We start from the raw sequence: 22,223 nt of genomic DNA on the forward strand, positions 1-22,223 counted from the left end.
GCTGGTGGTCACCGTCCATCCTTTTCTCCTTGAACATTCTGCAACTTAGTAAATATTCTTCAAAAATCTCCCACTTAGAATTCTTTGGACACTCTTCCTGTGGTGTGCTCAAAGGCACCCGGGGCCTGGAGACCCTTGAACTAACTCCACCTTATTTTCTAGGGGCGACTGGATCCGAGTGGGGCTCTGCTACCCAAGAGGCACCACCTTTTCCATCCTTTCAGATGTTCACAATCGCCTGCTAAAGCAAACTTCCAAGACCGGGACCTTTGTGAGGACCCTGCAGATGGACAAGGTGGAACAGAGCTATCCTGGCAGGAGCCACTACTACTGGGATGAGGATTCTGGGTAAGGATGTTCCTCTAGTCTGCAGAAATGGGGCTCAGTGCACTGTGTATCCTGGGTCTTCCCATAACTCTGAGAACTACAGTATAGTTGATACTAATAAACGCAGGATGCTTTCCTAGGCACTTTGACCCTGGCACTAACCATGTTCTCAACCACTTACTGTAGCCAAGCACTGGGATGGACATAAACTTTCTTTTAAATCTGCAAGTGGATTGTAGGGGAAACGTCAGAAAAAAAGTAAAGGGAGTAAGGAAAAACAAATGTGGTATGTTACCCAAAGCCCAAAGGGAACAAACAGTATTCGAATTTGAAGGTGGGAAAAGAAGACACTGGAAGAACAAGAGTGACTTGGTCAGGGGTCACAGCACAAACCTACCCCAGCTGGATCTGAAGCCCCCCAACTTCTGATGACCTTCACCGGGTCCTGGTCAACAGAGACACAACAGAAACACGGTGTCTGCACAAAGACACTAGGGAACTCTTTGGTCCTTTCCTCTGGAAATAAATCCAGGGCCAGGGAGACAGTTCAGACAGCCAAGTACTTGCTGTGCAAACATGAGGACCTGAGTTCAGCCCCCTAGAACCCATGTAATAAAGATAGGCACAGTGGCATGCATTTGAAAGCCCAGAAATAGAGAGGTAGAGACACACAGATTCCTTGGGCTTGTCAGCCAGCCTAGTCTGCAAAGTCCAGGTATAAACATGAGTTCCTTTCTTAAGATTTAATATGGACAGCTCCTGAGGATGACACCAAGAGCTGACCTCTGGTCTGCATAAACGCATGTGCCTGTATACACATGCATGTGTACACACACACACATGCATACATGTACACACACACACACACACACACACACACACACACACACACACACACACACACACCAGACTAACAACTCAGGAAGTCCAGTGTGCCCAGAGTGATGAAGCTGGCCACAGAAGCCTTCTAGGGAGAAAGGTGAAAGGTCATTTAATGGGCATTTTGCTTTTCTTATGAGGAGAAAACAGAGGCTTATCTTTTTTTTTAAAGAAAACTCAACTTGCCCTGACATTCAGCTCACTAAAACACTCATGGGTTACAGATGAAGGCCAGAAGTGTGATCTGTAAACAAGGAGTGTGGGGTGGATGGTCTCTCAAATTCCCCTTGCTCTGATCTGGCAACAAGGATATCTTAACCATTATTAAGTTCAATCTAGGAGCTAAGGGGCCATGCCAGCTTCTGTCCCTCAGTCCTTGACATGGATTCTGATGGAGAAGGGAGACTTGGTTTGATGTAGCCATGGGCAACACTTCACAGGAGGTATCATCTCTGCAGCCTCCCTACCATGCAGAACATACAGATGACACTGGTTCTGTGCTTGACCTTGAACTGGGGACTCCTGTGTCTGACACTTTCCATTTCAGTCGGGGATCACTTGATGCCAGGCACAAAGATAGGTTTTGTTAATGTGTATGTTTGGCTTTTGTGTTTTTGAGACAGGGTCTCACTAGATAGCTCTAGAGGGATGACCAGAATTTACTGTGTAGACAAGGCTGGCCTCAAACTCAGAGATCCACCAGCCTTTGTCTTCCAAGTGCTGAGATTAAAGATGCATGCCACCACACCCAGCAAAATAAAGGTTCTTGCTTTGTAGTGACTTGAAACAGGGCAAATCCAAGATGTAGCTCATTCCCTCAAATTCTCATACACACGAATGTGTGCATGTATGCCAAGCCTCTTGTGTCAGGGTCTTCTTTCAAGCTTCCTTCTTTTCTCAATCCCCTGGGAGGGCCATGGCACAACACAGTCACAGCAGCCACCACTCACATGCCCTTACAACTCAATTACCAACTAGTAAACGACAAGACCCACAACGTTCTTTATTCTAGCTCATGAGAAAGTACCTCCCTATAGCCAACAAACAACCTATTGAGAGTCCAGTGTGAGCCCCTACTCTGGAGTAGAGCAGGCTGTGGCACAGGGGCCCAAATCCAAGTGGGCTCATTAAAAGTTGGCTCCCCAAAAGAAAAGAGTCAGACCTTATCATTCGATATTACAGAGAAGACTTAAGAGCATTTTTCTGAGATGACAGAACAACAATAACAAATGCCAAGTTAGTTCTGTGGCAGCCTCATAATCTGCCTCCGTAGAACATGGGTTAGCTTCCTTCCCAATAGTTATTATTAGAATAAGTGATGGCTTGAAGACAAGTAGAGTTAGGACCTGTGATGAGGTGGGAAAATCCCCAGCTCTATTACTCCCCAGTGGTGCAGTCACTTCTCTGAGACAATTTCTCCATCTAGCAAGTCAGTGTGATAATGGTACATAGTGGATAAAGTTGACGGCTAAATGAGGTGATACATACAATTGTATGACATAGTTAGTCCTCAGAAAATATTTGCCAGCATTCTCAGCTCCTTCTTGAATACATCCATAAATGTAAAAACTGCATATGACTCTCTAACAGGCACAGTGCCATGACTTAAAGCTCTCAGGATGTAACCTTGGTGACCAGCAGATTTTTAGATTTGTTTGTTCATTTGTTTACTTGAGACATGGTCTTGCTAGGTAGTCTGCCTGGCCTTGACTCAATATATAGACCAGTCTGGCCTTAAATTTGAGGTGACCCTCCCACCTCTGTTTCCCAAGTACTGGGATGATAGGTGGGTGCCACCATGCCTGATTTGGGTGAGAAGGAGGTTCTAAGTGTCTCATAGGAACACCCAGATTCCTTCTGTGCATAGGTTGCTCTTCCTGAAGCTAAAAGCCCAGAACGAAAGGGAGAAATTTGCCTTCTGCTCCATGAAGGGCTGCGAGAGAATCAAGATTAAAGCCCTGATTCCAAGGAATGCGGGCATCAGCGACTGCACAGCCACTGCTTACCCCAGGTTCACCGAGAGGGCCGTGGTGGATGTGCCGATGCCCAAGAAGCTCGTCGGAACTCAGCTGGTAAGTGGCCATGGCAGGCTGGGCCCTTTGCCTCCAGGGGGTTCAGATCTAGCTGAGCTCCTCTCTGGACACCTACTCAGCACCATGTCTCAGCTCTGAGTTAAGACCCAAGGCACATGAGGAGAAAGACCACCCAGGCCTCACAGCCTCACTACTGTTCTATGTTTGTTTTTCAGAAGACAAAGGACCACTTCCTGGAAGTGAAGATGGAAAGTTCCAGGCAGCACTACTTCCACCTTCGGAATGACTTGGCTTATATTGAAGTAAGCATGGGTTCTGCAAGTCCAAGGCTGCTCACTGAGGCAGAGTGGGTGTGTTATTTACTTCTGTCTCACTGTGAACACGGAACCTGATAACTTATGGGAGGAGAGATTTATTTTGGCTCATGGTTCCAGGGAGCTTTTGTCCACTGTAGTGAGGAAGGTATGACAGCACAAGCCAGTTCACAGAGACCTGCTGTTATGGTTACGTTTCCATTGCTGTGACAGAATACCCTAACCTAGGTAACTTAAAAATGAAAGTGTTTAATCTAGGGCTTACCATTTCAGAGGGCTAGGGTCCATGACAATGGAAAAAAAAAGGTATGACGGTTGGAACATCTGAGAGCTTCCATTTTGATCCACAAGCAGGAGTCAGAGAGAGACACTGGGAATGGTGGGAGTCTTTTAAGACCTCAGTCTATCCCTAGTGACACACCTCCTCTAACAAGGCCATGCCTCCTAGTCCTTCCCAATCAGTTCCACCAAATGGGGACCAAGCATTCACATATTTGAACCTATGGAGGGACATTCTCATTAAAACCACCATACCTGCACATATGGCAGAGGCTGTTGACCTGGCAGAGGACCAGGAAACCAAGAGAGAGGCAGAAACTAGGGGACAGGAATAACTGTTAAAGACCAACTCATAGTAATTGACTTCCTCCGACTGGATTCTACCTCCTGAAGGCTCCACATATTCCTGAAGTGTCCTCACCAGGTGGGGAGCAAATGTTTGAACATGAGCCTGTGGGGGCATGTCGAGTTCAACTATAACAGGTGGTGTTGGGATAAGTTGCCTAAGTTAAAGCAAAGGAAAGTTATTCTCGTTCAGTTCAGGAAGCAAGCAAATTTCCTCAGACTTCCAGTGGCTCTAAGGACCTTTGGATTAGAGATACTTCACTGACATCTTTGTTCCATCTTCATGAGGCTCCCCTCTCCATTGAGCCTATCTCACATCTCCCTCCTTTCTTCCTAAGGGACCCCCATCATTGGATTAGTGCCTGCCCCAAACATTCTGGATGCTCCTGCCCTAATTCTGTCCCATCTGTATGTCATTAAGACATCTTCAGAAACACTGTTTCTAGATAAAGTCAAACTCACAGGTTCTGAGTGGACATATCTTTTGGGGGCTTCACTATTCAGACCCACGGATAGCATGGGGAAGTGATGTGAAGGGGGTCTCATAAATTGAGCAGCCGTGTAACCAATCTCTGTCTTTAGTGTCTACATAGGAACCATCCAGGAAGGAGATCCTGGGGCCTCAGATACCCCAGCATCCTCACACATCCCTGTTTCTTTGGCCCTGCAGGTGGATGGGAGGAAGTACCCTTGCTCAGAAGATGGCATCCAGGTAGTGGTGATTGATGGGAACCGAGGTCATGTGGTGAGCCATGGGAGCTTCCGGAATGCCATTCTGCAGGGTATACCTTGGCAGCTCTTCAACTACGTGGCAGCTATCCCTGACAAGTGAGTCTATGTCTCAGCTTCTGGTCTGTCCAGTGACACCATAGATTCCTGGCTAGGGCCCTATACCTCATGCCCAACTCCTCATGATACTTGGCAGCTGGGATGATCTGTGCCTACAAATGGTGCCCCCCCCCGGATGGGGAGACCTTCATGCCTGCTGATGCTAATGATAGAGGCAGGGCTGCTGTGGATGTAGGTCAGGCTGAAGCACAGAGACTGCTGCCTCACACCTTGGAAGGCTGCCTGACCCTCTGCCCCCGTCTGAGATGATCTCATCCCCACCCACACCTCCAATAGGATCCAAATGCTGGTGGCTACTGAAGTTCTCCAGCTTGGATCTCTTTCCTAAACCCCAAATGCTCCTATCCAATTGTTGCCTAGAGGTTGCCACCTAGATGTCTCTCATGGAACTAAATTCTCAACCCATTGTCTCTTCCTTTTATCTTTGAATCCTCCAGATCACCCACTCCTTCTGTTTTTTTTTCTAAACCATCATCCTTCCAGACATTTAGATCAGAATCTGAGCTTCATGCTGAATATCTTTCTTTCACCCCATATTCTAACACATCTAGCACACAGTCCATTGCCCTCCCTGGTGCCCTTAAATGTTAGGATCCTCAGTAGCCTCTCCTCACCTCTTCCCGAGTCTAGCACATCTGTATCCTCCTCCCCGATGTCTTTTTCCATCCATCCATCTTTCTCACTGGAGCACTACTTGAACCAGAACTGGGACCTTTGACAAATGCCCTATCAAGGAATCAGACTTCTTGATGTTGGCTCCGTAATGGACTTAACTTATGCTTGTTGAGTCCCTGAACTGTAATGTGGGTGTGGAAATCTCTCTGTAGCCACAGGCTGGTGGAAAAAGGCTTGTGCAATTCATGTGGCACCTGTGATACCTAGGTGCTTTGTAAATAGTTAAGGAATGAAGACAAGCGCCCTTCTGGACATACTTTTAGGGCTCTGGGGGAAGTGGCTCCATGTGCGATTCTGGCAAACAGGTTTTGCTTGGTCACATTTTATATATGTTCTTCCCACATTCAGTGTTCCTTTCCCATCATATTTGCATGCATGTATGTGGAAGCGAATGGGTATAGGTGTAAATGGGTGTACACATTTGTGTGGAAGCCAGAAGACAACCTTGGGTGTCATTTTTAGGCACTTGTTTGTTTTTGAGAAAAGGTCTCTCATTGGTTTGGAACTCTCCACGTAGGTGAGGATGGCTGGCTAGCAAGCCCCAGGAATCTGATGCTTGTCTCCATTTCCCTAGTAGTGAGATAACAGACACAGGTGCCACTACACCTGGCATTGTTTTACATGGGTTCTGTGGGTCAAACTCAGGTCCTTGTGTTTGCAAGACAAGCACATTAGCATCGGGCTGAGCCAGCTCCCCAGCCCCACGCTTTAGTTTTCATGTGCAGATTCCTGCAGAAGAATGTGACTTTCCACATTGGGAAAAGTACATTTATCATCTAGATATCAGTAGGTTTCTGGCCTTTTTTGGCCACAGGACTTTTTCTTGAAATGAACCAGAGTGCAGAAGCTGGGAGTGAGAAGTAGCCCCCAGACATGTTCTGTTTGGAGTGGGGTGTGGGGCTTCTTGCAGCCTTTGCACATTCCTTGGATAAATGGAGCCTGCCTCCCCTCAGTCAGTCTTTGACTAACAGTCAGTCTTTAACTAACTCTCTGTGGATACACAGAGAGGAATGGGTACCTCCAACCCCTCGCTGGCCTCTTAGGAAGCAGCAATTGTGTGGGCCTGGAGAGGTGCATCGGTTCTGTGACTCAGACCCAGCCTAGGCCTATTCCACCACCACCACCCTGCCCCCAGCCACCCCCAGGATCACCACTGGCCCTAGAATCCCAGCAGCTCACACCACTGACACTGAGAATGGCTTCCAGGAGCCCTCTCTGACCTTCCACCTGTGTGAGAGTCCCTAATGTAAGCATACCAGGAGGCTGCATCTCCCTGTCCCACTTCTGTCAGCTGACCCAGATGCCACCCTGAGTTATGACCTTGCTTTGAGTTCACTGCCACAGGCCTTCAGTGTTTATTCTGAGTCTGAACAATGGGGAAATTTCCTCCTGGATGTGTTCGCAATGAATCCTTTCTCATTAATGGGCCTCGCCTTGCCAATCCCTTGGGCCTCCCCCTCTTAGCCTTCTTAAAGAGCCCAAGACAGCCTCCCAGCTGCCTTTCCATTTGCCTGTATTGCACACTAGCTTTCCTTCTGCTCCCAGTGGGACAAAATTGGGGGTGATAGCAAGTTCCAGGATCCCATACAGTTTTTCCATGTCTGGACTGTGGTCTGTGGTTACAGAATTGCATTGAGTTGGGAATTGAAAGCCCCATGGAGTTTCTACCCTGTTTCTGTTCTGAGGGAAGTGCTCACTCCCATGTCTGGCCCAGCATGAGTCTGTCACTACAGAGGCTGTTTTCTTAGCACTGGGGAATAAATACAGCCCAAAGCAAGAAGAACAGACTGCCCACTCCCCACCTAGACTTTTGCTAATTGGGTCCTCTGGCTTCTGCCGCCTGCCCTCCAGAGCAACTCCTCTGGGAAGCCCTCACAGATAATATATAAATGGTCAATCTCCCATTGACAACACCTTGCCTGATGAGAAAGTGTGGTGACACACAACATACAACATTCTGGAAATGCAATGACTACACAGTGTCCTTCCCAGAATGCTCTCAAGCTGGGCCACACTCTTCCTGCAGCTGAGAGGAGGCTGGGCTGTACAAAGCCCTGTACCATCCACAGAAACCACTAACACACACACACACACACACACACACACACACACACACACACACACACACACACACACCCTGGCTCCACACTTGCCATGCAAACATTAGGACCTGCACTTAGGTTCCAACACCAGTGTAACAGGCTAGTCATGGCCACACTTGTGCCTGTAACCTGTGGGAGACAGACAGGAGGACTGCTCAGGTTTTCAGGCCTCCAACCTAGCAGAAGGTTCAGTGACTCTGTCTCAAGGGAATAAGGTGGAGAATGATAAAACAGGACACCTGACATCCGCCCCTGGCCTCTACATGCACACTACACACAAAGACCCACACACAAAGAAAGGAAGAAAAGAAGAAAAACATGGGCTCCACTGGGATCCTAGCATGGGCATGTCACTGTCCTTACAAAATCAGCCGAGATCTCGTGGGGACTAAGCTTGTAGGTCAGAAGGCCTGCTATGAGTGGGAGGCATGGTCCTTATGAACTCCCAAGTACAGCCACCGCAGCAGGTCTCCAAGGCTCCCTGCTGTCAGGCACTCATGATGGCTTTACAGTTTGATGGCTGCTCCCTCCTGTTCCCTTGTGCCTCTATTCCCATTCCCTCTTTGCTCCCTTCTAACTGTCTTGGCTTTTTCTATCACCACATTTCTATTGGCTTTTATAATCCCAAGCATAGCTGAGATTACTTGAATGAAGAAGTACATATTAGCTGGGCATGATAATGTATGCCTACAATCCCAGCACTGGGGAAGCAGAGACAGGTGGGTCTCTATGAGTTTTGAAGCCAGTCTGATCAACATAGCAAATTCCAGACCAGCCAGGGTCACATAGTGATATCCTATCTTTAAAAAAAAATAAAAATCAGAAAGAAGGAAAACGGGGAGGGAGAAAGGGAAAGAAGGAAACAGAAATGCATAACTATGCACAAAGAAATGAAATAGTATTGAGCTTTATGAACAATTGTCTTAGTTAGGGTATTTATTGTTGTGAAAGACACCATGACCACAGCAACTCTTATGAAGAAAACATTTAATTGGGTGGCTTGTTTATAGTTTCAGGAGTTCCGCCCATTATCACCATGTCAGGGAGCATGGTGGTGTGCAGGCAGGTGTGGTGCTAGAGGTATAGCTGAGAGACTTACATATTACAGACAACAGAAAGTCCACTGCCACACTGGGTGGTATCCTGAGCATTGGAAATCTCAAAGCCCACCCTCACAGTGACACACTTCCTCCAACAAGGCCATACCCACTCCAACAAAGCCACACCTTTTATTAGTGCCACTCCCTGTGAGATTATGGGGGCCAATTACATTCAAACAACCACATTAATGTATCTCGAGTGGAAATGCAATGTCTTAAATAAAACTATTTTGTATGGGGGGCGCTGTAAAGTCACACTGTGAAGTCGCACTGTGAGCCCCAGCACAGAGTCTGGTATAGCATCCTGAGATAGCATGCTCCTCACACATACTCTGTCCTGCTTGTGGACATACATGTAAAAGCAAGGAGCCCTATCTAGGCTTGAGTGGTCAGGAACACCAGATGTGGGCAGATGTTGGGGAATACTGGTCACTGAAATGAAAGAATATGTTGGATAAGACAAATGGAAGGATATCCTTTCTCAGATCCCTGGCCAGGCCTGGGCACTGACACTTCAGGTTCTACCCAAGGCCAGCATCCCTCCCACATACCCCTCACTGCAGTTTCCTCTCATTCCTGTCATCTGACCATTTCCTTTTCCCTCAGTTCCATCATTCTTATGGCATCGAAGGGCAGATATGTCACCAGAGGTCCATGGACCAAAGTGCTGGAAAAGCTTGGGGCAGACAAAGGTCTCAAGTTGAAAGGTAAGTCAGAGTGAGGTGTAAGCTGACCTCAGAACCAGGATAGATGGGGTGGGGATACCATTATCCTGCTGCATCCATGACACTCTTTCCCACTAGGCTTGGGTCCAGCCCCAGAATCCTCAGTGTAGCCAGTGGCCTCTTGGCCTGGTGCCACCTGCTTACCATCCCTGCACTACAGCACATTCTCTTGTGACCAGACACTGGAAGAATACTTCTAAAGCTATTTATCCCTCTACTCCACAAGTGGTCCTTTATGCAGCAAAAGCATCATCAGAAACTGCCTTTGTCTGAGTATTCAGCCTGGCCAAGGGCCTACATCCTCCTCATAAGTCCAGCTGATGTCTGCTTTTGTAGCATCTATTACATTTTGAAAAAGACAGGGAAAGAAGAGAGAACTAAATCCCAGAGACTCCCCATGCTTGTTTAAGGTCACACAGCTCTTCTGTGATGAAACCCAACCAAGACTTCCTGGATATGCTGGGTAAAGCTAGCCAGACATAAATATCCACACGATGCTCATTTGTCCTAGATTGTTCAGAGCGAGACCACAGGGAGGTTTAGAGAGAGGAAGCAGATGTGTGAATGGTGACAACCATGATTGCTACCATTTGATGCCAGCCTTGAACCTTGCTGAACTTTTAATAATTAGCTCATGCATTCACAAATAACTTGAACAGCAGGCATGGTTCCATCCACAGAAGACGAAGAATTCAACAGTTGCATAGTAAGATGCTGCTTAGATATGGACCCTTGCCTTCCTGAGCCAGGTCCTGACTGTGTCCTGATTATAATGAACATCAAAAACAAGAGGCCATTATGCAGATATTTACCCAATGCAGCAGCCAGAGAAAAATCTGGAAAGATACAAGCTTGTCACAGCAGTCAGAGAGAGAGAGAGAGAGAGAGAGAGAGAGAGAGAGAGAGAGAGAGAGAGAGAGAGAGTATTGAGGTCCTTTCTTTGCATCCCAGGGCTATTTTCAGATTTCTATCTGTTAAGATGCTATTGCCAAAGACTCAGATATGCAATGACCAGAGTCAAGTGGTCCTTCCCTCCTAGAGCCACAAAGTGACAGAGCTGAGGATGAGATCTTGAAGACAAATGTCACCCGGTTTCTGGGGGCCATAAGTCAGCTGGAAGGCAGGCGGGAATCTTACTAGCACTCTCCCCTCCCAGTCCACCCTGTCTCCTGCTGTGCATAGCTCTCCTGTAACATACAGAGTCTCTACCCTACTGAGACTGGAGTGATACCTACAAGCCCCATACAAAAAGATGCCCAATCCCAGCACCAGCTGGTCTGAGAGCTTACCTAAGAGAGAAATAGCCCAATGGAGCTGGGAAGGGATTGCCCTATCAGGCAGAGGATGCTGAAGGGGAGTGCTGGGGTATGACAAGCAGCTTCTCTACTAACCTCATTTTCATCCCCTTGATCCTTCACTTTACAGAAAAAATGGTATTTGTCGGCTTCAAAGGCAGCTTTCGACCCACCTGGGTGACTCTGGAGACTGAAGAACACAAGGCCAAAATCTTCCAAGTGGTTCCCATCCCTGTGGTGAGGAAAAAGAAGTTATAAGGACAGTTGCCACTTGTTACCACCCTAGGCTGGACTCCTACAGAAGCCAGGGACAGGATGGCTGGGTCCTCTGGTTTTCAGCCCCACTGGCCTAAGGGACAGATATCAAAGACCTTGGTGCTGCCACCTGCCCCTACTCCAGTCTACCCGCAGCAACCTGGGCAGTGCTGGCTGATGCTACAACCTCCTCTTGGGTGCTTCTCTCCTGTCTGTGCCTCATCAGTAGAGGCATGGGGACCATACAAAGAGACCTGGGTTGTGCTGGCATCAAGTGGCTATTTGGGCAGGAATCTGAACCCAGATAGAAAGTAGTCCAGATGAGGGGACCACTCACCGATTTTCACAGTCACTTGCAGACACATGAAGTGGCAGATGGAGGGAAGGCCATCTTTACTCCTGTGAGGGCAGGGCTTCTTGGGAGTAGGAGCTGGCATACAGACAGAGCTGGCCAGGGTGGCAGACTGTGCTGGGGAGGAGATGGAGTCCTCTGTCTGGAGGGGCTCCCTTTTAGAGAGAATTCAGCTGGGCACACTGGAGTGGGGGCCCTTCCTGGGATGGCAGTGTTTTTCTCTGTGCCTAGAAGTAGAAGTAATCATTGTAGCTGGCATCTCCACTATGAGTGCCCTTGATACAGGGGATAGAGAGGTGAGAGCTCACACTCGGGGGCCTTGTGTCAGCAGATGACAGGCAGCCAGGTCTCGGTACACTCAGATACAAGGCTGAGAGTCCAGACAGAAGTGACGCAGTTGACCAGTGGTAGCTCAGAGGAGGGGAAGTTCACATCACCCAGGCACATGGGGGAAGACTTCTTCTGGGATGCTGTGGTACTGGCAGGAGTGAAGGACAGAGCTGGTAGCGAGACATGAGGTGGCCTCTGGCATGGTTTCCTGCCACTACCTGCGTCTGAGTCACTGCAGGTCACCTTTGGCCTCCACAGCTGACCCACTTGTGATGGAGAAGCAAGGTTGGCAGAGAAGAAAAAGGGTTGAGCTACGATGTACAGAACCTAGTGCAGGTTGCTCTCCAGCCAGTCCCCTGTAACTCTGAGAGAGGGTGGAGTGAAGTTCACACATCTGAGGCTCTATAATGGGCCTCTGGTACACTTCAGCCAAGAGCTGAGCAGAAGATTCTGTGATATCTGAGCATGCTCACACCACAGTGAACCTTCTGTGTTGGAGATAGAGAGAACCTTGGGGACTCCTCAAGGACCACCTAGTTCAGTGCTTTTCAGCTACATCTGAGGAGAATAAGACCGAGATGGGAAAGAAGCACACAGCCAGATCCATGAAGCCCAATCTCAGCACACACTGCCACATCACACTGCCTCAACAGCTGGCCCAGGGAGTCCAGTGTATCTGAAGTAGCTTCTGGAAGGGGGAATACCCTGTGCAAGGGGAGACAAGGGCCAGAACAGAATGATCTTTTGTAAAGGGCTTTTTCATCTTTCTCCTTAGTGTACACTGCCCACCCTCTTCTAGGTGGCAACCCTGCCACCTTTATTTTCTTCATCCTGCCTGCCACACTTGGGCATGGGCTACTCATGACTGTGGAACCCTCTTGGTGCTACCTTATTCCACAGTGGTGCTGGAATGCCCAATGGATAGCGTCAGGATATGCCAATGTGCTTCTGGTGGGCCAAAATGGCTTTTCATGAAGATCTGAGTATGGTTGGCTCCAACCCAGGGTCTCTCAGCTAGTGTGAACCTTGTCTGAGCAAATAGCTCAGATGCCCAGATGAGTGGACATCTTATCGATGTTCTTCTGAGGTATCAGGGGTTCCCTGGGGTTCATGAGTGCCATGGTTCCTTTCCTCCCCAACCATAAACTCGTTCAAAGACTTTCTTCATCCACTCTGCCCAGTGGTGCCAAGGAAACATAGTCCCAGAGTCCCAGAGTCCAGGCTGAGCCAACTCCCAAGGACTCTTCCCCACTGAATGGGTCTTCCAGCTATTGGGAGTTGGGTATGGGGCCCAACCTCTTAAGACAGGGTTGCTTCAGTGGCCAACATCAGAGGAAAGACCTCTTCTGGGGAGATGAGTGGGAGGGAGGAGGGGATAAAAGTGACCTCATATTTTTCTTGTCTAAGTTTCATTGAATTTTCAATGCTAGGGTCTCACACTGTGACTGGCTTAAGATGCGATGATCACATTTAGGTGGCCGTGAATGTTGAATGTCTCTGGCTCAGTTCATTTCAGCAAATACCTATGGAAAAAGTTCTCCAGGTTGTACATATGCTGAATGGTACAGGGTTCTATACAGAAAGCCTTCTTTACTAAACCATCCACCAAGCATCCATGTCCAGGCATTTTCTTGGTAGCACAATTGTCTTTCTTGCTTAGAAAGTTGCTCTTGTCCTTTCTGTTGGTCAGCAATGCCATTGAGTCAGGAGCCTTTGATTGAAAGGTTCCTAAAGGGATCCTCTTCTTCCTGTTGGCTAAATAGCTGGTCCTTCCTCGGGAATTGGGTGCATGGCATGTTTTGTCTGTAAATGTTTCTTGTAGGTGTCACCATGAACAAAGGTATATTTTCTATTTATTTATTATATATGCACTTCAAGAAGTCACTGTCAGAGGAGTGAAGAGTCCTCTTAAGTATTCTGTTAGAGGATGTCCTTTAGAGCCCTGGGGAAGGGGTGTGCCCAGAGCCAAAGACACCAGCTCTGGTTTGGAAAAATCCTGCTGTACCATATTAAACATACAAAGGATGTCATTGTCTCGTCTGCTTGGTTCATTTTCTGGGACAGTGAGTCTCACGTTACACCAGTTGTCTACAGAAAATAAGATGGACATCAGCCAAGTCTGCCCCACTTACTTCCTGGTCTTGTTGCCAAAAGAGCTACTTACATATCAGTATCCCACCTTGTACCCATCCCACAGCAATGCTGAGAAGAGCAGACAGAAGGGTCCACTGGTAGAGAAGATGTCATGTGTGGCACCAGGCAAGACAGCATGCACCTCATCTCCATGTCCCTGAGCCACCATGTAGCTCTCAATCCTCCCCCTCCTACTGGGGAATCTGGTGAAGTCATCAGACTGAGGGCCAGAAGACCAACTGTCCTTCCCTCAGGTTCTGACCAGAGAACAAACTCCATGTCTGAGAGGGGGACAGAGGCAGGGAAACAAGTCCAACCTGAACTCAAGACAAGGCACAGGAAATAGGTGGAATGGGCCCTGGATTGGAGTGAGGAGGCACACTGTCTGAGCAGAGTGAGATGGTCTGGACTTGTGGATATTGACATTTAATTAATTTAAGAACAATTTAAAATATAGTTTCTTATCTACTGGCCACACGGCAGATGTTCCATAGCTGTAGGAATCTAATACATGAAGAGACGCAAGCATAGACACAGACATACAAATAATCAAAAATAAAATAAAAGTGGGGGAACTGGAGAGATGGTTCAGTGGTTAAGAGCACACACTGCCTTTCCAGAGAACCAGAGTTTAGATTCCAATACCCATGTTGGGTGGCTCACAACCACCAGTAATTCCAGCTCTGCAGGGAAGCAGTAGTAGGTGTCCAACACCTTTTTTGGCCTCTGAAGGTCTGCACACCTGTAGCACATGGTGCTGTCTAGTTTTGTGTCAACTTGACACAAACTAGAGTCACCAGCTTAAGGGAGCCTAAGCTGAGAAAATGCCTCCATAAGATCAGGCTGTAGACAAGTCTGTGGAGCATTTTCTTAACTAGTGATTGATATGGAAGTGCTCAGCCCATTGTGGGTGGGGCCACCCCTTGGCTGGTAGTCCTGGATTCTATTTTTTAAAAAAGCAGCCTGAGCAAGGCTTGGGGAGCAAATCAGTAAGCAGCACCCCTCCATGGTCTCTGCATCAGTTCGTGCCTTCAGGTTCCTGCCCTGCTTGAGTTTCTACCCTTATAGCTTTTGATGATGAACTATTATATGGGAGTGTGAGTGAAATAAACATTTTCCTCTCCAGGTTGCTTTTGGTCATGGTGTTTCATCACAGCAATAGTAACCCTGACTGAGACACACAGATACATACATAAATAGAACAAAATAAATCTATTTCGCTATTAAATTATGTGTGATGGGTGTGGTATGTGAGTACTCGGGAGGCAAGAAGTTTTCAGATTTCTCTGGAACTGGAGTTGCAGGCTGTTGTGAGCCACTTGATATGGGTGCTGTGAACTGAATTTGGGTCCAGTGCAAGCACAGTACCTGCTTTTAACCACTAAGACATCTCTCCAGCCCCACATGCTGCATCTTAAATGAGCCCCAGAACAGCTTCTTGCGTGGTCAAGTGTGACAAGCATGGTTTTGAGGGTCATCTAGAGTCTAGGAAACAGGCTAGCCACAAGTGTGATAATGGGCAGCTTAGCCCTTATGACACCAAGGCTGAAGAATCAGCAGCTGTCCAGTTGCTACCTCACTGCCACCCTCTCTCCTGTCATCTCCCAGATCCCCAACTCACTAACCTCATAAAGAAAAGGGACCAACCAGCCTACAGAAAAAAAAAAAAAAAAAAACTGGTGTTAGGCACTGCCCAGAATAAGAACAAAAGAAAATAGGTCTGGCATCCAAGCACTTGAGAGGGATGGATAGCACTTGGATGCACTCTTTCTGAAAAGATGCCATTGAGATGTTCTCCAAATCAGATGTGACAGTACTAAGGGGTACAAAATGAGGAAGAAGTGTCAGGAGAAGAGCCAGCAGCACAGTCTGAAATGACAGAGACATGGAAAAGGTTTTGGAGGTATCAGCCCAGCGTGAGGGCAAGACCAGGGTAACCAAGGGAGCTGCTGAGAGCCTTCAGAAAGGAAGTCTGGGTTTCTGTACTGAACTCTCACTGAGCACAGGCAGTGAGGGAGCAGGTAGGAGAAGCTGTGCAGATCCTCCTTCTTTCCAGTGGGAGGAAAGAAAGAGCGGGATGTTGTCCTAGACATTGATAGGTCTGTAATTGCAGGTTTAAGAATGCAAACAAAAACTAATGATGATAATTAGTCCTACTCAAAATAAGATGTCTCCTTCCTAAACCACTGCAGAAGATAAAAGCAAACAAAATACAGTCTTCTCGGAAAGGGAACAGAAGAACCACCATGGAAAAATACAGATGACCTCATGGCATGTGGGCAGTGGGCAGAAGGGATCCAACCCCAACAGCACAAAAACAAGCTGCCCCATGAACAAAGACCTAGCGAGTCCATTGAGAATGAGAATTAAATCATTTACTGGCTACTGGATTGTTATGGTGAACATTGGTTAGCATGTCAGCTTTCAGAGACCATTTTCATCTACCTGCGATTAAACAAAACTGCTGAAACCTCTGTGATTGAAAGAAACACTGTACCCCCTCCCTGCTGCACACACACACACACACACACACACACACACACACACACACACACACACACATTCATGTATGCAAGCACACACATACATACACATATACATGCACACACATGCACACAACACATGCCACAGTTATATGCATTCACACACATACATGTATGAATGCATACTTACAGTACATACATGAACACATATACACATATACATGAACACAAATAAGTCCATGAGCTTATATTTCACTTACATGTTTTTCCAAAAGAATTGGTCTGGGGGATACTGTGCATGCAAAGGGAAAACTTTCAGCCCATCAAACCTTCCTGCTGCCTTGGGTGGGGGCTCCAGAAGGTGACTCCACTAAGGGTGACCAAAGTGGGCAGAGGTGGGAGCTCCCTGTAGAGCCTGGAACAGCAAAGGTCAGCCTCCAGCGAACACACTTCTGCCTTTTGGTTGTCAGGGTGAGCCAGAAATCCTATAGGCCCTGCACCTAGGCAGAGGTTAGTCTGGCTGTGATATGCACAAAGCTGAAGGAGTCAGTCCCAGGTGACTGAAGGCCCAGGAAGGGATTCCTGTCTGAAAGCAGCTGGGGTTCCTCCAGAGACAGGAGTTGCAGGGGGAAGGGGTTCCGCCAGTATTCAACTGGAAAATATTGTCTGAGACTACAGTGAATAAATGGGTCCTCACATTAATCTAGAACCCCATGCCAAAGAGCCAACACAGGACCCTCGCCACAACACAGGCCACTTGGAAGCTCTGTACAGCATACACTATTGAAGACTTCCTAAGCATCTTCCTCCATTCTTCCCTCTGGGCTCCATCAACAATGGAGCAGGATAGGGGAGCAGAGGAGGAAAGCAGTGGAGAAGAAAAGAGGAGTCAATGTTGCACCCTCTTCTGTGGGTGATCAGGAAAAGGGGTCCTGGAAGTAGAGAGCAGGAGAAATAGATGGGAGGAAGCCCCCCCCCGTTCTCCCCCCTTGTACCACTTCTCTGTTTCTGTAAAGCAAATCCTTCCACCATAGTGACCACAAGCTGCAATGGCTGGATAGCCAGGTTGCAAAATCCCTGTTTGACAAATGTTCACAAGCTAGTACTAGCTGGCCAGTCACCCGGAAGGCTGAGTTAACAGAGGTACATTTGAACACAGCTTGAGAAAAAAAAAATGGGAATATCTGACTGTGCCTGTAAGATCAGCCCATGCAGTCAAGCAATCACACAAACAACAGGGGACCACACAAGTTCACACTCCAAGAAAGAACTAAGTCTCCGAGATGGTATCCTGCCTATGTATGTGTTAGTTTGCTTTGGTTTTTGGTTTTTTTGAGAGACATTCTCCTATAGCCTAGACTTACTACGGAGCTAAGGATAACCTTGGGCCCCTGATCCTCCTGCCTTGCCTTCCAAGTGTTATTATAGCCATGCACCACTATGCCAAACTCTGTGTGTGTTTTCTAATAGGCTGGTTTTCCTTCTAGAGTGAAAACACTCTGTATCTGGTTGGATGATGATAACTTTTGGGATAGTGCAATGGCTAATCTTGGTTGTCAGCCTGACTACATCTGGAATTAACAAAAACCCAAGCAGCTGGACACACCCATTCAAGAGTTTTTCTTGGTTGGATCATTTGGTATGGAAGACATAACCTAATCTGGGTTTAAGGTCAGAAGACTCACCTAAATCTGGTGGGTAGCCCACTTAACAGGACAGGGAAGGAGAAAGTTTGGGCTTTCTACCATTTGCCATCACTCATTCCTTCACTGGTGCTGGAACCTACTTCTTCAGGATTCCAATGCAGACTGAAAACTGGCAGCTCTCTTGGACTTCCCTGGCACTCTAGCACCAGATTGGGACTACTGAGACATCCAGTCTTGAGGACTGGACAACATATATATATATATATATATATATATATATATATATATATATATAGAGAGAGAGAGAGAGAGAGAGAGAGAGAGATTATATTAGTTATTCAATCAGTTCTGTCCCTTAGAGACCCTAACTAATACAAATGAGGACTGTCTTCCTAAGCACAATGGTGCATATAATCAAGACTGGCTGATACATAGCAAAAGAGATGGCTCAGTGGTTAAGAACATTGCTGTTCTTCCTCCAAAGAACTGAATTTGGGTCCCAGCACCCATGTCAGGCAGTTCAGAACTGTCTAAAACTCCAGTTCCAGGGTGCACATACTCACATGCTGACACATATCTATGCATAAATACATATAATAAAAATAAAAATTTTACAAAAGGCTAGTTGATATAACTTTGTCAAATTATTAAAACCAAATAATACTGAAAGAAAATGCGCTGAGAAAATGATTTAAAATGTATATCCTAGGTAGGAGATGAATGTCGATGGATGCCTGTTCATCTGACTGTCACCACACACATTCTCCTATTCCACCATTTTACTCAGCTCTTTAATGTATTATGAAGCACCTTAGGCAAGATTCTTGCTAAAACAAGAGGCTTATATGGCTCACGAGTGCCACTCAAACACATGGTATAAGCCATGGCATGGGCTCTCAGACAGGTTGATGTGCACCTGGGTCTACTTGGTCTCTCTCCTCAAAAAGCAACACGTTATGAACTATGGGGATTCCACCCTAATGACTTAATCTAGTTTCTTCCCCAGAGTCCCACCTCTACACACCATCTTCCTGCTCCTTTTCCTGTTTCTTGAGACAGGGTTTCACTATATTGCCCAGGGTGATCTCAAACTTGTGAGCTCAAGTGTTCCCACCTCCCGCTTCAGCTTCCCATGTATCTAGGCCAATTAGACACTTCTGATACTTTACAAAGCAGTAAGATAAAAGAAGAAACCACCAAAAGCATTTGAAGAAGTAGCCAGTTTACATAAGGGAAAATTAAGTGTCAAAATTCCATGTCTATCTGTGTCTTCTGCAATTACAAGATGCTATTTGAAAGAACAGTGAGATGCATCTATTAAACAAGCAAGTTATAAAAAGAACTAGAAAATAAATACTTTGAAAAATAAAAAGAACTAGACACTCCTGGACACTGATGTTAAAAGAACCGCTTGGAGAGGCTTTGCTACATAGCAATTCAGCATTGTATAAAAACAGTTTCAAAAAGCATGCAGATTTTGACTCCAAAATTTTGGCTCCAAGATTTTTTTCCCCAAATAACATGCTTCATTGATGCAAAGGATTGACGAAAAGGACACACCCTGCAGTGTTTTATGTGGTCGTGAACATCTTGAAATAGTCCAAACAGTGATCAGAGATTGGCTAATTCAGCACCCCTCCCAACTAGAAAAGTCAAGTGACTATTGAAATGTTGGCAACTATTAAAGTAGATATCAGAACACACATCACACTCTTCACTCTTTTTTTAATGTATTCATTTAGAGTATTTTCATGACAAGACTTTAAAAAGTAGAAATAACCAATTTAGAATGCATTTAGCATTACAAGCCAATTTCCTAGAAAATAGCTTTTTTCTTTGACCTATTAATTACTTATCTGGGAATTTAGCCCAAGGTAACACAAATTAAGTATAAAATGTACACTGTAGCACTTTTCTAATCATTCAACAGGTTTAAAGAAGCTACATCTTCAGCTACACAGGTTGACTAAGAAATTATGGTCTCACAGTAATATCTCATTGATATTTACAAAGGTTTACAACAACACACTACTTGTTGCAGTCAATTGTAGGCTTATAAGGTCTGGAAGTCATAGAATATTCCAGACTGAAAGGCCTCTCAGTTCTGCTGGTCCAGCATTCTTTACATTAGGGATTTTCACTGTGTGTGCTCATACACACACCCTTACATGCACATTTACAGACACTCATACCCATTCACACCCATTCACACCCCCACACTCATGCCCACTCAAATACTGTGTTAGTGACTATTGTGCAGTGATAAAAAAAAAAAAAAACTCTTACAAAAGCAACTCAAGGAAGAAAGGGTTGAGTTTTGGATTAAGGTCCTAGAGGAATAGACTTCATAAGGGTAGGAAAGACATGGCAGCCAAGAAACAGATCACACAGATCACACAGATCACATTTCACTAATGAGGGAGGGAGGGAGGGAAGGAGGAGAGAGAGAGAGAGAGAGAGAGAGAGAGAGAGAGAGAGAGAGAGGACAGGAAATGTAGCAAGCTTTCTTGTTGGACTCTCTTTGGATCACCAGAGACATTATTAATTATGAAAGCTTGGCCTTTAGCTTAGGCTTGTTTCCAACTAGTTCTTATAACTTAATTTAACCCATTTCTATTCATCTACCTCTTGCCATGTGTGGCTCAGTTACCTCTCTTTTTTTTTTTTTTCTTTCGAGACAGGGTTTCTCTGTGTAGCTTTGGAGCCTATCCTGGCACTCACTCTGGAGACCAGACTGGCCTTGAACTCACAGAGATCTGCCTGCCTTTGCCTCCTGATTAAAGGGATTAAAGGCGTGGGCCACCAATGCCCGGCCAGTTACCTCTCCTTAATAAGGCACATCCAACTTGCTCTGAGTCTGATGGCCAATTTCTCATGCCTAGATTCCTCCTCTGCTTCCTCTCTCTCCCTGGAAGTCCCACCTATCCTCTCCTGCTTACCTATTGGCCATTTAGCTCTTTATTAAACCAATCAGAAGAGGTGGCTTGTCAAATATATGTCTTCACAACAAGGAAATAGCATAAGACTCTCAAAGCCCTCCCCCAGTGACATTGTTCCTCCAGTAAGCTTTTACCTACTAAATATTGCATATTGTTGGCAAATCATCACCACCAACTGGGGACCAACCAAATGTTCAAATACATGAGCCCATGGGAGCCATTTCTCATTCAAACTACCATTCACATTTATACTCATATGTACATTCATAAGTACACACACTTATATACCCTCACACACATTCACACACCCATTTACCCTCATACATTTTTTCAAACACACACACACAGAGTCAGCTCTCTCACCTCTACCTAAGACTGAGCTCCCATCGTCTTGCAGCTTGATACTCATATCTACCTCTTTCTTTTTTTTTTTTAAAGATTTTATTTATTTATTATGTATGCAACATTCTGCACACCAGTAGAGGGCACCAGATCTCATAATGGATGGTTGTAAGCCATCTTGTGTTTGCTGGGAATTGAACTCAGGACCTCTGGAAGAGCAGTCAGTGCTCTTAACCTCTGAAATGTCTCTCCAGCCCCCTGCTTTATTCTTTACTTAGTAGTAACTGCTCTGGGAAATTTCCTCCTCTCACATCCCTGGGACAGTCTCTCATGAGTTGGCATCCCGGCTGGGCTGTACTTGGCCTCCCTGGGACAACGCCTTTCCCATGAGCTTCCCACCCCTGTCCTCAGCTGCCACTGTGCATGCTGGTGGACTGATTTGATTCAGGCCTCTTCTCATATCCCACTGCCTCTGCCCCAGAGCTTTGCATCGCCTCCCCCTTGGCTATGCACCTCAAAACCCTAAAGAAATAGGCTCAGAGTGGCAAACTTCTGGAGAGGTGGCTCAGTAGTTAAGATCTCTGACTGCTTTTTCAGAGGACCCAAGTTCTATTCCTAGTGCCCACATGGTGGCTCACGAGTATGTAACTCTGGTTACAAGTGACCCAATGACGCCAGATCTCTATGGCCACCAGGGGGGCAAATCATTAATATACATAAAATAAAAACAGAAGTCTTTTGTTTTAAGTGGCAAATTCCTTCATAGCTTCATACCCTTGTCTAACTCCAGCTGAGGCCCAGAAAGGTGGCACATTCTGTC

General features: G+C 46.3%; 1 protein-coding gene across 1 annotated transcript in view; it reads left to right on the forward strand.

The window, feature by feature from the left end:
* Cemip (cell migration inducing hyaluronidase 1) overlaps nt 1-13,902 on the forward strand; it is a 151,555-nt gene extending 137,653 nt beyond the window's left edge. Inside the window, exons 24-29 of the mRNA XM_027407566.2 lie at nt 163-348; nt 3,074-3,278; nt 3,455-3,541; nt 4,848-5,005; nt 9,510-9,610; nt 11,054-13,902. Of these exons, the coding sequence (XP_027263367.1) occupies nt 163-348; nt 3,074-3,278; nt 3,455-3,541; nt 4,848-5,005; nt 9,510-9,610; nt 11,054-11,181 (865 nt within the window). The 3' untranslated portion in view covers nt 11,182-13,902. The remainder of the gene's footprint in view (nt 1-162; nt 349-3,073; nt 3,279-3,454; nt 3,542-4,847; nt 5,006-9,509; nt 9,611-11,053) is intronic.
* Nucleotides 13,903-22,223: the final 8,321 nt, after the last annotated feature.

Source organism: Cricetulus griseus, chromosome 3, assembly GCF_003668045.3.
Source record: "Cricetulus griseus strain 17A/GY chromosome 3, alternate assembly CriGri-PICRH-1.0, whole genome shotgun sequence".
Classification (NCBI taxonomy): Eukaryota; Metazoa; Chordata; class Mammalia; order Rodentia; family Cricetidae; genus Cricetulus; species Cricetulus griseus.